The sequence below is a fragment of the Papio anubis genome, chromosome 2 (genome assembly GCF_008728515.1).
Source record: "Papio anubis isolate 15944 chromosome 2, Panubis1.0, whole genome shotgun sequence".
In the NCBI taxonomy this organism is placed as follows: Eukaryota; Metazoa; Chordata; class Mammalia; order Primates; family Cercopithecidae; genus Papio; species Papio anubis.
This window is the reverse complement of record NC_044977.1, coordinates 88,010,634-88,024,546: the sequence shown is the minus strand read 5'-3', so window position 1 is coordinate 88,024,546 and position 13,913 is coordinate 88,010,634. Positions and strand designations below refer to the sequence as shown.

The following is a 13,913-nucleotide window of genomic DNA, read 5'->3' as shown; positions in this document are numbered from 1 at the left end:
ACAGCAATTTGGGAGGCCAAGGCAGGAGGATCTCTTGAGCCCAGGAGTTTGAGACCAGCCTGGGCAATATAGTGGGACCCCCGTCTCTACAAAAAATTAAAAAATTAGCCGGGTGTGGTGGTGCGCCCCTGTAGTGGTGGGAGGATGTCTTGAGCAGAGGAGGAGGGGTTTGTAGTGAGCTGAGACTGCGCCACTGCACTTCAGCCTGGATGACAGAGTGAGATCCTGTCTCAAAAAACAAACAAAAACCATATTTGGGAATACATGGGAAGAGCTCTGCCAATCATTATCATCATAGTGAATATTCTAACTAATGTTAATCAGTTACTATGCTCCAGGGTTGTGTTCAGTGCCTCATTCCTATTACCGCACTACATTCTCACAGCGTCAGAACAAGGCCACCGTTTTACGGCTTAGGGAATTGAAGCACAGATGGGCTAAGGGAGCACCTGTAGAGCAGGGATGTGGTTTGATAACAGAGCGCACGCTCTTTAACTATCCTGCCCTTCTGCGATTGTTGTGAATAAAGCCCCTACAAGTTCCTGTAGAACGGTAAGTGCCCCATACAACATAGCTTTTATTAATTTTAGGTATCTCACGTAGCGCTTACTTAGATTTTTGCTGTGATCATTGATAAAGTTCAGCTTTCAACACTCCATATCAAATTCTGTTACTTCAGAAGTCTAGGCACCAATCACATCTCCGAAATAAACGCAAGGCATTGCATAATTGCATTTTGGAATGTGGTGCTGTACATAGTCCATCCGAGAGGGTTATCACTTCTCTCTGGGTATTAGGAATAAAAATGGCGGTGGCAGAGTAGGGGGCGCGGCTGCCAGCTCCGAGTTCAGACCCGCACTGGGGAGGCAGAGGGCGGGGCCGGCCGACGCCACGTGGGCTGCCCTTCCCTTTTGGGCAGCCCCACTTCCAGAGCTGAGGCGCCTGCGCCAGCAGCTTCTGGCCCTGCTCGGCCTCAGGGAGCACGCGCACCCTGCGTACTCTGATTGGCGGAACCTCACGCCCCCCCGCTGCATTCTGATTGGTGGATCCGCCTTGCTTTAGGAGGTCGGCGCCCAGCTTTCCGGCACTCGTACGCGTACCATACAGCGCTCGTTAGTAGCCCAGGCCGCCGTACACGGCGAGTACGGGCGGGGCGGCCTTGGCTGCGTCTGGGCGATCCAGTGCGTAGTTCCGCCATACCCATCTCCACGACCTCAGTCGAGCATGTTCACCAGGGCCCAGGTGAGACGGATTCTGCAGCGGGTGCCCGGGAAGCAGCGACTTGGCATCTACCGGTTCCTGCCCTTCTTTTTTGTCCTGGGAGGAACGATGGAGTGGATCATGATTAAAGTGCGCGTAGGCCAGGAGACCTTCTGTAAGTGAGGGGGTAGCAGTCTCAGCTTTCAGGAAGGCACGAGGCGTAGGGATCCGTTTTTCTGGGAAGTATTCTCAGATTGCAAAGTGCGCATTCCACTCAGAACGCTGGGCAAGTGCAGTTCCATTCGCTTGGCAGTCAGGGCGGCCTGGCTCTCTTGTAGGCCGGGCACATTGGCGTCCAACCTTGCGACCTTCCCTGCACTTAGAGGCGAGATCACGTGCTTCCAGCCCTCTCACGCCTGCCCTTCACCCGTGCCGGTGACATCGTCTAAGGAACAGACTTGCTCACAACAATCGTAGAAGGGGGTGGATATGAGGGGTCAGGGAAACTCCTGCTAAATAGCCATTTCACTTTGGACTCATCTGTCGAAACTCTGGAGGGAGCTGATCTGCCTGACTTTGCTATTTACCACTGCCTTTACAGGGCAGTCATTGGCACCAGGTCTTTGGTCTGGGTCCAGATGATCAGCACTGTAAAGACAGTGGTAATGCCTGGCTCTGCATTACTGAGCATTAGCTCTGGACAGGCCAGTTCCTTTCAGGACTTCCCCAACCCCTCGGCCCTTTCTGCTTTGCCCCTCTCCTGAAACGCTATCGTTTGTGAATTGCCAACCCACATTTTAAAGAATTGTTACGTTAGTGATTCCTAAAGATCCTTAGTCCTTCTATTCATCCATTCATGAATGAAATGAAAAAGGCAGAGGTGTCCCTTACCCCAGAAGAGCTCTAATGGGAAAGAAGATGATAAAGACAGTTACCACACGCAGTGATCAGTGCTGTGAGAAGGAAGTGGGAGGAACATAGGAATCTCGGTTGGGCACATCAACTGGACTAGATGGTGCAGGGAAGGCTTCAGGAAGCAGCTACCAAGTAAAGTAGGACCTGAAGACTGAGTAGGTGTCAGTCAGATGAGGGGAAGGTGTGTGGAATTGAAAGCATCTCCATGGCAGTGGTAGGAGCACTTGTGTGGGAGTATGCTGTGTGTTTGAGGGATTGAAGCAGATGAACAAAGTGGGGATGGCTAGAAGGGTGCCTGGGCAGGGTGGCAAAGGGACTGGAGAATCAGGAATGGATCCCAAGGATTCATTTTAAGGAGAGGATTTAACATGTGGAGAATGGCTCCTTGTGGACAGATTGGTAGGAACAGTTACGCTGTATGGCTGTCTACAGTTGAGACGGTGGCCTGGTCTAGGTTGGGGCAGAAAGGATGCCAAGAAGGGGTGGAAGTAAGAGACAGCCCAGAGGTAGTACTGACAGGGCATGGTGATTGAGTGGACTCAGGAGATGAGGAGTGGAGGCTTCTGGTGGGACACCTGGGGCAGGGGTGGTGCATTTCCTGAAGGTGCAGAACACAGGCAGGGCCATCCTGGGCATCATCTGGGACGTGATGAAGTAGATATGGTTATACAGAGCTGAAGCTCAGGAGGTAAATCTGGGCCAGAAATTGGGATTCGTGAACCATTCACAAGCAAATTGTGATGGAAGTCAAACCCTAACTTTGTTTTTTTTTTTTGAGACAGAGTCTTGCTCTGTCGCCCAGGCTGGAGTGCAGTGGCCGGATCTCAGCTCACTGCAAGCTCCGCCTCCCGGGTTTACGCCATTCTCCTGCCTCAGCCTCCGGAGTAGCTGGGACTACAGGCGCCCGCCACCACGCCCAGCTAATTTTTTGTATTTTTTAGTAGAGACAGGGTTTCACCATGTTAGCCAGGACGGTCTCGATCTCCTGACCTTGTGATCTGCCCGTCTCGGCCTCCCAAAGTGCTGGGATTACAGGCTTGAGCCACCACGCCCGGCCAAACGCTAACATTTTAATTTAATTTAATTAATTTATTTTTTGAGACCGAGTTTTGCTCTTGTTGCCCAGGCTGGAGTGCAATGGTGCGATCTCGGCTCACCGCAACCTCTGCCTCCCAGGGTCAAGCGATTCTCTTGCCTCAGCCTCTGGAGTAGCTGGGATTACAGGTATGCGCCACCACACCCGGCTAATTTTGTATTTTTAGTAGAGATGGGGTGTCTCCATGTTGGTCAGGCTGGTCTCGAACTCCTGACCTCAGGTGATCTGCCCACCTTGGCCTCCCAAACCCCAACATTTTAAGGGTAACTGAGAATGGCCAGAGAGGCAAGGAAGGAAACCAGGAAGATTTGTTATCACAAAAGAAAAGAGGTTAAAGAAGTCCGGCTCTGTGAAGGGGAGGTAACCCCCTTCCTCTAGGAGAGACTGCAGGATATACAAATAATGATCTAGAAGGAGAGGGTGGAGAGAGGCTGGAGATACTGGACCCTTGAGGGTGGGAGAGGGTGGGACCAGAGCTGGGTGACAGGAGTAAGCCCTTGGAAGTTAGCTGGAAGAGTTCCTTATGATGACTTTCCTCTGTGAAGGAATAGAGGAAATGGCCATTACGGGGTGGGTGAAGAAGAGTCAGGATCATGGCTGAGGAAACAGGATTGTCAGACACCTCAATGGACCCAGTTAGAGGCATCAATTGGCCCCTCAGTGCACAGCAAGCAGGGTGAAGCATGGGGAAGGGAGGAAGTTGGATTAATCAGTGGTTGGGGTTTTGAGGTTGTGTCAGGAAGTTAAGATACTGACAAGAGTATGAAAGAATTTTAGCTGATTTGCCAGGAGAGAGAAAAAGAGGCAGCTGAGTGGGGAAGACAGGGGCGGAAGGCCTGGGGAAGAAACCTGAGGTCCAAGGACAGGAGGGCTGGAAAGGTAATGGGGGTTGTGGTATGAACAGCAATCCTTCAGAGGAGCCCTGCAAATGACTGGAAGATGTTGAAGGTGAAGGGGGCTGGGTAAGCTTCATCCCCATGGGTAAGAGTGGTATCTGGGGAGAAGGCACAGGACAGGGGCAAGGAACCTGAGCTAGAGGCCAGCACTTTTGGTGACTGAAGGGGCATGATGGAGAGCAGGTGCCAAAGAAAGATGTTGGTAGACAAATGGCATGAGCCATGAAGGAGGAAGATTTTTTTTTTTTTTTTTTTTGAGAGAGAGTCTTGCTCTGTCGCCCAGGCTGGAGTGTGGGGGCACGATCTTGGCTCACTGCAACCTCTGCCTCTTGGGTTCAAGCGACTCTCCTGCCTCAACCTCCCGAGTAGCTGGGACTATAGGTGCCTGCCACCACACCCGGCTAATTTTTGTATTTTTAGTAGCGACGGGGTTTCACCATATTGGCCAGGCTGGTCTCAAACTCCTGACCTTCGGCCTCCTGAAGTGCTGGGATTATAGGCATGAGCCACTGTGCCCAGCCTGGAAGAAGATTCTTTACATGAAGGTGGAGAATCAAAGGTCTGGCAAAGCAGTAGCTGGAACAAGGAAACTGATCTCCTCTCCCCACCTGAAGGTTTCTGGGTATGGGAGAGGGAGCATCAGAGAGCCGAGAGGCAAGAAGTGCTTTTGAGGAGCCAGGTTTTAGTTAAGAAGGATGACTTCAGAGCACAGAATAGAAATTATGGGGGAGAAGGAAGTGAGGGAAAGCTTAAAACACTAAGAGATGTGCTAAGACATGATTCTATCTTTCAAGACACTGACTTTTACTCTAAGTCTAGAACTCCATTATCATAGTCCTCATCTAACTCAAGTTTTAAGTTTATTTTGGCATTGAGTTAAATATTAATGCCAAGATTCAGAAGTAGGTGACAGACCTAGACTGTTGGTTAAATTACTCAGATTGTTTTAATTTTAAATATGTTTCTTAAAAATCTAAGCAACTTTTTGTTTGATACAGATGATGTCTACCGTAGAAAAGCCTCAGAAAGACAGTATCAGAGAAGGCTGGAAGATGAATGAGACTGAACTTCAGCAGTCAATAAAGTCAATATGAATTTTTACTATTGGTTTCAGTGCCTTTTAAAATGTACTTTTCAGATCTCTTGTTCTGACACAGCTTGTCTTTGATCAGCTGCACAATATTCCAATAACTGTCTTTGCAAAGAATTTTTATAGTTCTGTCTCTGCTTGAGTACTTCCCAAGTCACTGCAGGACAACACTTGTGGGAAAATTATTTCCCCCTAAAACACTCACTCGATGAATCTAGTCCATGAAATATTTCTTAAAACAATTCGGGCCGGGCGCGGTGGCTCAAGCTTGTAATCCCAGCACTTTGGGAGGCCGAGACGGGCGGATCACGAGGTCAGGAGATCGAGACCATCCTGGCTAACACCGTGAAACCCCGTCTCTACTAAAAATACAAAAAACTAGCCGGGCGAGGTGGCGGGCGCCTGTAGTCCCAGCTACTTGGGAGGCTGAGGCAGAAGAATGGCGTAAACCCGGGAGGCGGAGCTTGCAGTGAGCTGAGATCCGGCCACTGCACTCCAGCCCGGGCTACCGAGCAAGACTCCGCCTCAAAAAAAAAAAAAAAAAAAAAAAAAAAAACAATTCAAGGATCAATCAGGATGCTTTTCAGTGAAGCCCGAATTGTTTTCGGCAACTTTGTTTTTAGGCAACTAATGATAACCTTATTTACTTTTTTGCAGAATTCAAATTAAATTATGGACACATTCTCTATTGCAAGATCATTTAAGCCAGGATAATTATGCAGGTTATATTTCTGCCAGCTACTAGACTATAAACTTTTTGCTAGGGTGGTGGAAATTCCTGATTGACTACGCATTTCTCAATGAACAGAAATATGCTCCTCCCTCGCTTGGCTCCACTAAATTGCGAGGACTGGACCTTCATGAGGACTCTGGGCAACAGGTTTTACGCTACTCTATGATGAAGATGCTGCTCTTCCATTCAGCTGCTAGAAACAGTTGCTCCTTCCATGAGAAAGTGAACCTACACAGCATAAGGCAATCCCAGACTTGAGCTAAATCAGAGGCTCAGTCTGTTGAGTGATTTGGCAATTTGACCCAGTGTAAGTTTGGATCAGCCTGGTAGAAAAAGCAGACACCTTTCCATGCTTGCGTAACCACATCTAACATCATTTCAAGCAAGAAAATATCTACATACTAAAGACTAAGTTTCAGAATAGTTTCTAACTATTGCATGAGAATAAAGCTGATGCTTAAGGCCACAGGGTATCCTCAAGTTAATGATCTCTGCCATAAACATATCTCCTAATTTTTTCTAGAGATTTTTCTCCTAATTTTAGTCCACTTATGTTAGAACCAATTCAGTAAAGAAGAACCATTAACTACTCACATCTCATTAAAGCACTACCTACGCTACAGTACAGCAAGCCCAGAGTCACAGCTGGGAGATGGCTTGAATGTGAAAGGCCAGTAATGACCTCTACTACCAGGGAGAGGACGGTGGTTCATCATATTCTCATGCCCAGTTGTGTCATCTAGGATTCCTGGTAAACCTAACCTGATAAACCATTTTTAGTGACTTGACTGCTGTATAAAAAGTATAGTATGATTCTCTCAATTATATGGCCATATTCCATGTTTGCCCTAATCCACCTTGTTTTAGGAGTTTGGTACATATAGAAAATATATCATACCTTTTACAAAGAATAACAGTAAACACTAATAAAACCATTGGCTAACTTCTGTGTCTGCTGTGGGTTCATTCCCTTGCCCATCCCCCCGCTTGTACCCCAGAGAACCATTAGACTGAATTTTGTGTTAGCCTTCCCTAGGGCTTTCCTCTCCATTTCTTTCTTTTTCTTCTTTCCATTAGAATGTTAATTTATTGAAGGACAACAGACTTTGAAAATGATGGCCAGGCTTGGTGGCTCAAGCCTGTAATCCAAGCACTTTGGGACGCTCAGGCCAGAGGATTGCTTGAGGCAAGGAGTTCAAGGCCAGCCTGGGCAAAACTCCGTCTCTATTAAAAGAAAAAAAAAAAAAGGCCGGGTGCAGTGGCTCACACCTGTACTTTCAGCACTTTGGGTCGCCGAGGCAGGTAGATTACCTGAAGTCAGGAGTTTGAGACCAGTCTGACCAACACAGAAAAACCCCGTCTCTACTAAAAATATAAAATTAGCCGGGTGTGGTGGTGCATGCCTATAATCCCAGCTACTCAGGAGGCTGAGGCAGGAGAATCACTTGAACCTGGGAAGCAAAGGCTGCGGTGAGCCGAGATTGCACCATTGCACTCCAGCCTGGGCAACAAGAGTGAAACTCCATCTCAAAAAAAAAAAAAAAAGATTGGACAACTGACTTTTAGGCAGGTAGACTACCAAAGCAATTATTGTATTCAATGTAAGCAGGTTTTCAGAGCATATTAGTTTGGATGCTGTGAGTGAGAACTCATTTGTTAGCCAGGGTGCAAGCAAGCTTTTTTTGAGATAGGGTTTCACTGTTACCCAGGCTGGAGTGCAGTGGCATGATTATAGTTCATTGCAACCTTGAACTCTTGGGCTCAAGCGATCTTTCTGCCTCAGCCTCCCAGGTAGCTGGGACTAGCTAGCTACCATGCCTGGCTAATTTTTAAATTTTTTGTAGATACAGAGTCTTGCTGTGTTAACTGGGCTGGTCTCAAAATCCTGGGCTCAAGCAGTGCTCCCATCTCAGCCTCCCAAAGTGTTGGGATTACAGGCATGAGCCACTGCACTCAGTTAAGGTATATAAGCTTTTAATTTTCCCTCAAAAAAAAAAAAAATATATATATATATATATATTTTTTTTTTTGAGACAGAGTCTCCCTCTGTTGCCCAGGCTGGAGTGCAGTGGCCAGATCTCAGCTCACTGCAAGCTCTGCCTCCCGGGTTTTACGCCATTCTCCTGCCTCAGCCTCCCGAGTAGCTGGGACTACAGGCACCCACCACCATGCCCAGCTAGTTTTTTGTATTTTTTTAGTAGAGACGGGGTTTCACCGTGTTAGCCAGGATGGTCTCGATCTCCTGACCTCGTGATCCACCCGTCTCGGCCTCCCAAAGTGCTGGGATTACAGGCTTGAGCCACCGCACCTGGCCTCAAAAATATTTTTAATTCTCCTACTAGGAATATGACTCTATCCTACTTATCAGACACTGAACTATTTAAGGGAACTTAAAGTGAGGCCAAGAGTAGTGGCTCATGTCTATAATCCCAGCACTTTGGGAGGCTGAGGTGGGAGGATTACCTGAGCCCAGGAGTTCAAGATTAACCTGGGCAACATGGTGAAACTGTCTCTACAAAAAGTACAAAAAATTAGCCAGGCCTGGTGGTGTGCACCTATAGTCCCAGCTATTTGGGAGGCTGAGGTGAGAGATTTACCTGAACCAGGAGGTCAAGACTGCAATAAGTGTGATCCCAACACTGCACTCTAGCCTGGGCAATGGAGTGAGACCCTGTCTCCAAAAAACAAACAAACAAACAAAAGTGAAAAGAATTGCAGTACCACCAACTGTAAACTACAGGGCATAAATTTTAATAAATTTCAAGAACGATACTTATTTCAGAATGCTGAAAACCTGGTTAGGATTTATTGCTAGAACTCCACCTCCACTGTGGTGTTGGGGAAAGAACATGGGCTTTGGAATGTCACTTTATCATCTGAATTGATAGAGAAAGTACCTAATAATGGTAAAAGAGTATTACAGCCCAAAAACAAAAAAAAAAAGAAAGAAAAAAAGCAGCGAATAAATGAGTTATTTTTGTTCATCTAGCAGTTCTATTTTGGAAGTCTTACCTACATCCCTGATGTGATATTTAATCTCCGTTTTTTGTGTGTGTTTAAATTTTTCACACTGAATTAACTCTCTTTAAAAAAAACATGCTCTGGCCGGGCGCGGTGGCTCAAGCCTGTAATCCCAGCACTTTGGGAGGCCGAGACGGGCGGATCACGAGGTCAGGAGATCGAGACCATCCCAACATGGGCTAACATGGTGAAACCCCGTCTCCACTAAAAAATACAAAAAACTAGCCGGGCGAGGTGGCGGGCGCCTGTAGTCCCAGCTACTCGGGAGGCTGAGGCAGGAGAATGGCGTGAACCCGGGAGGCGGAGCTTGCAGTGAGCTGAGATCCGGCCACTGCACTCCAGCCTGGGCGACAGAGCGAGACTCTGTATCAAAAAAACAAAAAAAAAAACAAAAAAACATGCTCTTAGCCAGGCGCGGTGGCTCACGCCTGTAATCCCAGCACTTTGGGAGGCCGAGACAGATGGATCACGAGGTGAGGAGATTGAGACCATCCTGGCTAACACGGTGAAAACCCTGTCTCTACTAAAAATACAAAAAAATTAGCCGGGTGTGGTGGCAGGTGCCTGTAGTCCTAGCTATTCAGGAGGCTGAGGCAGGAGAATGGCCTGAACCCGGGAGGCGGAGCTTGCAGTGAGGAGAGATCGCACCACTGCGCTCCAGCCTGGGTGATGGAGCGAGACTCTATCTCAAAAAAAAAAAAAAAAAAAAAAAAAATTACACACACACACACACACACTCTCTCTCTCTCTCTCTCTCTCTCTCTCTGTTGGACCCTGTTGTTTTCCAAAGTAATTTATCTCCTAGTAAAGCATATTAGTACTTAGTCTTCACACATGTATTAAATCTGGAGTTTCTTGTCTCATTTATGTGCTATCTGCAAGATATAAATACCATGAAATAGCCAAAACAGGGAAAAGGGACAGTCCATTAATTCGTTTAGTTCTGAACTTTCATTCAGGGACCTAGCATACTTCCAGGCTAAAAAGGAACAGAGTAGGCTGGGCGCGGTGGCTCATGCCTGTAATCCTAGTACTTTCAGAGGCTGAGGGAGGCAGATCACTTGAGGCCAGGAGTTCGAAACCAGCCTAGCCGATATGGAGAAACCCTGTCTGTATACTAAAAATACAAAAATTAGCCAGGCATGGTGGCGCATGCCGCAGTGAGCCGAGGTTGCACCACTGCACTCCAGCCTGGGTGACAGTGAGGTTCTGTCTCAAAACAAAACAAACAAACAAAAAAGTAACAGAGTAATAGCAATATTTGTATGCTCAGTGTTCAGATGGGATGTCTAGCTAAACATCAATGATTGTTCAAAAGATGCTCGGGGCACAGATGGCGGTACTATCCTAAATTCAGGAGAACAGAACCACAGGGATTTGCAAAGTGATATTAGAGGAAAACAGTTGGTTGACTTTACCAACACTTTCTATTAAAAGCGTGGTCATGTTTTAAGAGTTTATAAAGACGTTAAAGACACCTGGGCCACCTGTTTCTTCTGGCCACAGACAAGCTATTTGAAGTGGGCTCTACTGCTTTATGATAGAGGACATGCTTTCCTCACTTTCCGCACTCAGTAACTCTCCAATTTTAATTTCAACCTGCATTTCTGCCCATGCTGAGGACATGTAGGAATTCCTTGACTGCCAGCCTGAGGTGTGGCGTGGGGCACTTCAGGCTGCAGTCTGACTAAATTTGGCTCTGTGTTAATGCAGCCTGAGCCCTGAACCAGAGGTCTGGACACTAACTTTCATCTCCACCTGTGGAGCTTTAGTCTCTTAAATTGGCAGTCACCATCCTCGTCAGCATAAAATCAGGGCTTGCAGGAGTTAAATCTGCTTGAAATTAACATCTGACACAACTTTAACAGAACAACCAAACCTGGTTAATCCAAATCACTTTGCAAACTCTGTATTTATTTGGATTAAAAAGCTTTAGATGAACAACAAAAAATGATACATACATGTTATAAGACTAGTTACCACGTAAACCTCAGATGATATGATACAGAAATTAGAATAAACCAAGTTTTAATCAGGTATGAAAACATTCAAGCTCAAAAGTCATCAACACCAATTTGGGGATTTTACAGAAATAGGTGCCCCTCTCAATTCTTCCTCATAGGAAGGGGAGAGTGGCTTAAAAAAACAACCAAAACAGTTAAAGGCCTTTTAAATCAGTTGGCTGACAAACATACTATTTTAAACCTATAGGTTCCCCTCTGTCCCCTGGTTCGCAATATAAACAATTCTTCTCCACAGGAACTTACATTTTGAAAACATTTAGGCATTATACTTTCTAAGCCACATTACTACAGTTCCTAAAACTTATGAAAAAAAGATGTATAGTTTACTTGTACTTTAAGTCAGAATTTTTTTTTTTGGTTTTTCTTTTTTGAAGACGGCTGACCTCAAATCTTATATCCTAAATATTAACGGATATCTCCCAAGTTAATATACAGAAAAACATGATTCTAAAATAAATACATAGGCTTTTTTTAAAAAAAAACTTAATTAGGGCCTGTCTAGTGGTGCCCTGGGCCAGTGCTGCACTGCTTTAGGGAAGCCCCTGGCTGGATCTGTTTCCTATAGCACCTCTAGGCACTGGGAAGGAGCCTGGAGGAGAGCTCTGGCTTCTAATGATCCACTTGACCCCCAGTGAAGAGTTTTTTTTAGAGGCTCCCCAAAGAAGTCTCATCCAGACTTTAAGGGAAATAAAATGAATGCATGAAATAAATAAATAATTTAACCACAACTAAATTTCATGTTCTTTGGTGTAATTCAAGGATGTCTAGAAACAAAAGAATCTGATTGCATTATACAGTCCATGATGATTCAGTTGCCCAAATAACCAGGAATTGAAGATTTATCTGACTCACTTTAACAATAAGGTATTGACACACTACTGCAATACATTTTTTTTAAATTCAACATTATTTAAAATACTTGATGCAAATTGAAATCCAGTGGTTGACTAAAGGCAATTAAGTTAAAGGGCCTCCTGTATTTAAAGTATCTAGATACAAGAGACTTTTTTCCATTCTACACTCTTTTGCCCTCATGATTTAATAAGTACAGTAATTAAACAACTGGGTACTGATTCATAGCAGATTAAAAGGAAAAAAGCATCCTCTGAGAGTGACTCTCTCAGCTTATAAACATCAGTGGAAGCTCTACCACAATGGCAATCACCCAGTTACTATAACGCAGGTTTCGAAAACATGCCGCCAAGTGAAATAATGTTCCTACTGTCTGCCATCCTATGCTGCCTTCAAATGTTTATTATAGGGTCATATAAGAAAGACAGGGTCACCAAACCCAAGTGTTTGGGATCTGTAATGGTCTTTCTAGTGAGCATTTTATTAAATTATGATTCCCTTCTCCTGTCATTCAAAAGCACAAGCTAAATTTAAAAAATATTTTAGAAAGTGTTAAATTTCTGGTTGAGAATTACAACAACATTGAAACTTAAAAGAAAAAAATACATCTGATAATGAGGAAATCAAGAATACTAAAACATACTTGTGAAAAATAAAGTAGAAGGCAATCAATCTACTCGTTCACAATTATGCTTCTTACACAGCTCATATCTAGTTACACACTCTCTTCCCCATGTTAGGTTAGGTGTTACGTTTAAAAATAAATCACCTCCATGCATACCTTAATGCTTTCTTCAAGATGAACTTCAATGTTTTTCAATGTAACAGGTTTAAAATGTTAAATCATCTGAAATTTATAGGCATAAATTGTGAATTCATTATAAATAGATCAAAATACCCTTAAACGTACCTGCCTAGACTAAACATACCTCAGGGTTGTGCACTTGTTCTGCAAAAATTACTGACACCATAGTCTAATTCACAGATGTCTAACTCAGCACAATTGAAAAAGTGCTTTTTCCCCTCCTGGTGTCCAGGAGGTACATTAGCTGCAGACAGATGCACAGCACTGATTACATATTTCTGTAGTGAGCCTCTGAGTTAATAGAGCAAATGTGCCGTGTCTATTAAACATCTAAAACCTAAATAACCACCTTTCAAAGAAAGCACTTCATCTGTAAGAAACAGCTTTTGCAGAAAGTGGCTTAAGATATTCAGGCACATGAAACAAACACAAGTATACTCCCCTCTCTAAGATGTAAACTAGGACAAACTTCACATTTCATTATCAATTTAAACTAATCTGTAAACTCTTGTGTGTGTGTTTTTTTTTCATTTTGTTCTTTTATATATATAAAAAAAACCCCAAACCAAAAAAAACAAAACCCCAAGCCAAGACAAAACCTCTAATGGTTTCAGTTCCATGGCAACAAGTAAAAAGATAAAACTCCAAGTCTACATATACAACCAATTATGAAACTGGTTTTAAACGAAGGAAACATATGCAAAAAAATCTTTGTGTATTTGATAAAGTCAACTTAATATAACAAACAAATTGAAATAGCTTATTAAAAGTGTCCTTATATAAAAATGGCCTTGTGATGTACAGTAAAATGCAATAAAAATTATCCTCCTTTGTTCCTTCCCCCCACCCCCAGTAACTAAAATGGCTACTGTTCCACAACTCTTTATGCTTCTATATAAAAGAAACGTAATGATGTGATTAAACATTTTCTAGGTTGTATGCTTGGCGAATGTTGAGGGTGTCCCGCAGCATCAAATCTCGAAGGCGCCAGAGGGCATCTGCCATGGTGGTGTGGGCCCCTTTGCTTTTCAGCCAGTGAGAGGGTAGGCGGCTCTCCTGTTCTTTTGACAAATGGACGTCGCGTCTTCGAGCTGAAAATTAAAGTACAGAGAGACAGAAATTGGAATTGGAAGTTGGCAAAATTTCCCTCAATTCTAAGATCTGACAGACTTATTAAAACACAAAATATTGAATATTTATCAAATATTATGAATTTTAACTGCAGAATATTTCCAGGCACATTTCTTGTATCATTTTACTAGGCACTAAAAAATTTGATCA

The 13,913-nt window shown here is 44.4% G+C and overlaps 2 protein-coding genes across 41 annotated transcripts in view; one reads left to right on the top strand and one right to left on the bottom strand.

Moving 5' to 3' along the window:
* The first annotated feature begins 1,062 nt into the window (after positions 1-1,062).
* SMIM4 (small integral membrane protein 4) lies at positions 1,063-5,208 on the top strand. Its single transcript, XM_003894317.5, has 2 exons — positions 1,063-1,375; positions 5,106-5,208. Exons 1-2 carry the CDS (start codon positions 1,225-1,227, stop codon positions 5,165-5,167), a joined length of 213 nt encoding a protein of 70 aa, XP_003894366.1. The 5' UTR covers positions 1,063-1,224; the 3' UTR covers positions 5,168-5,208.
* Positions 5,209-10,844: 5,636 nt separating this feature from the next.
* The window catches only part of PBRM1 (polybromo 1), a 151,468-nt gene continuing 148,399 nt past the window's right edge, over positions 10,845-13,913 (bottom strand). For 19 of the 40 annotated variants that reach the window (XM_017955406.2, XM_021934327.2, XM_017955403.3 and 16 more), the window contains one exon: positions 13,551-13,723. In XM_017955406.2, the coding sequence (XP_017810895.1) occupies positions 13,551-13,723 (173 nt within the window). Of the gene's footprint in view, positions 13,724-13,913 lie in introns of all 40 variants that reach the window. The other 21 variants (XM_021934344.2, XM_021934345.2, XM_031663298.1 and 18 more) reach the window with 4 other exon arrangements.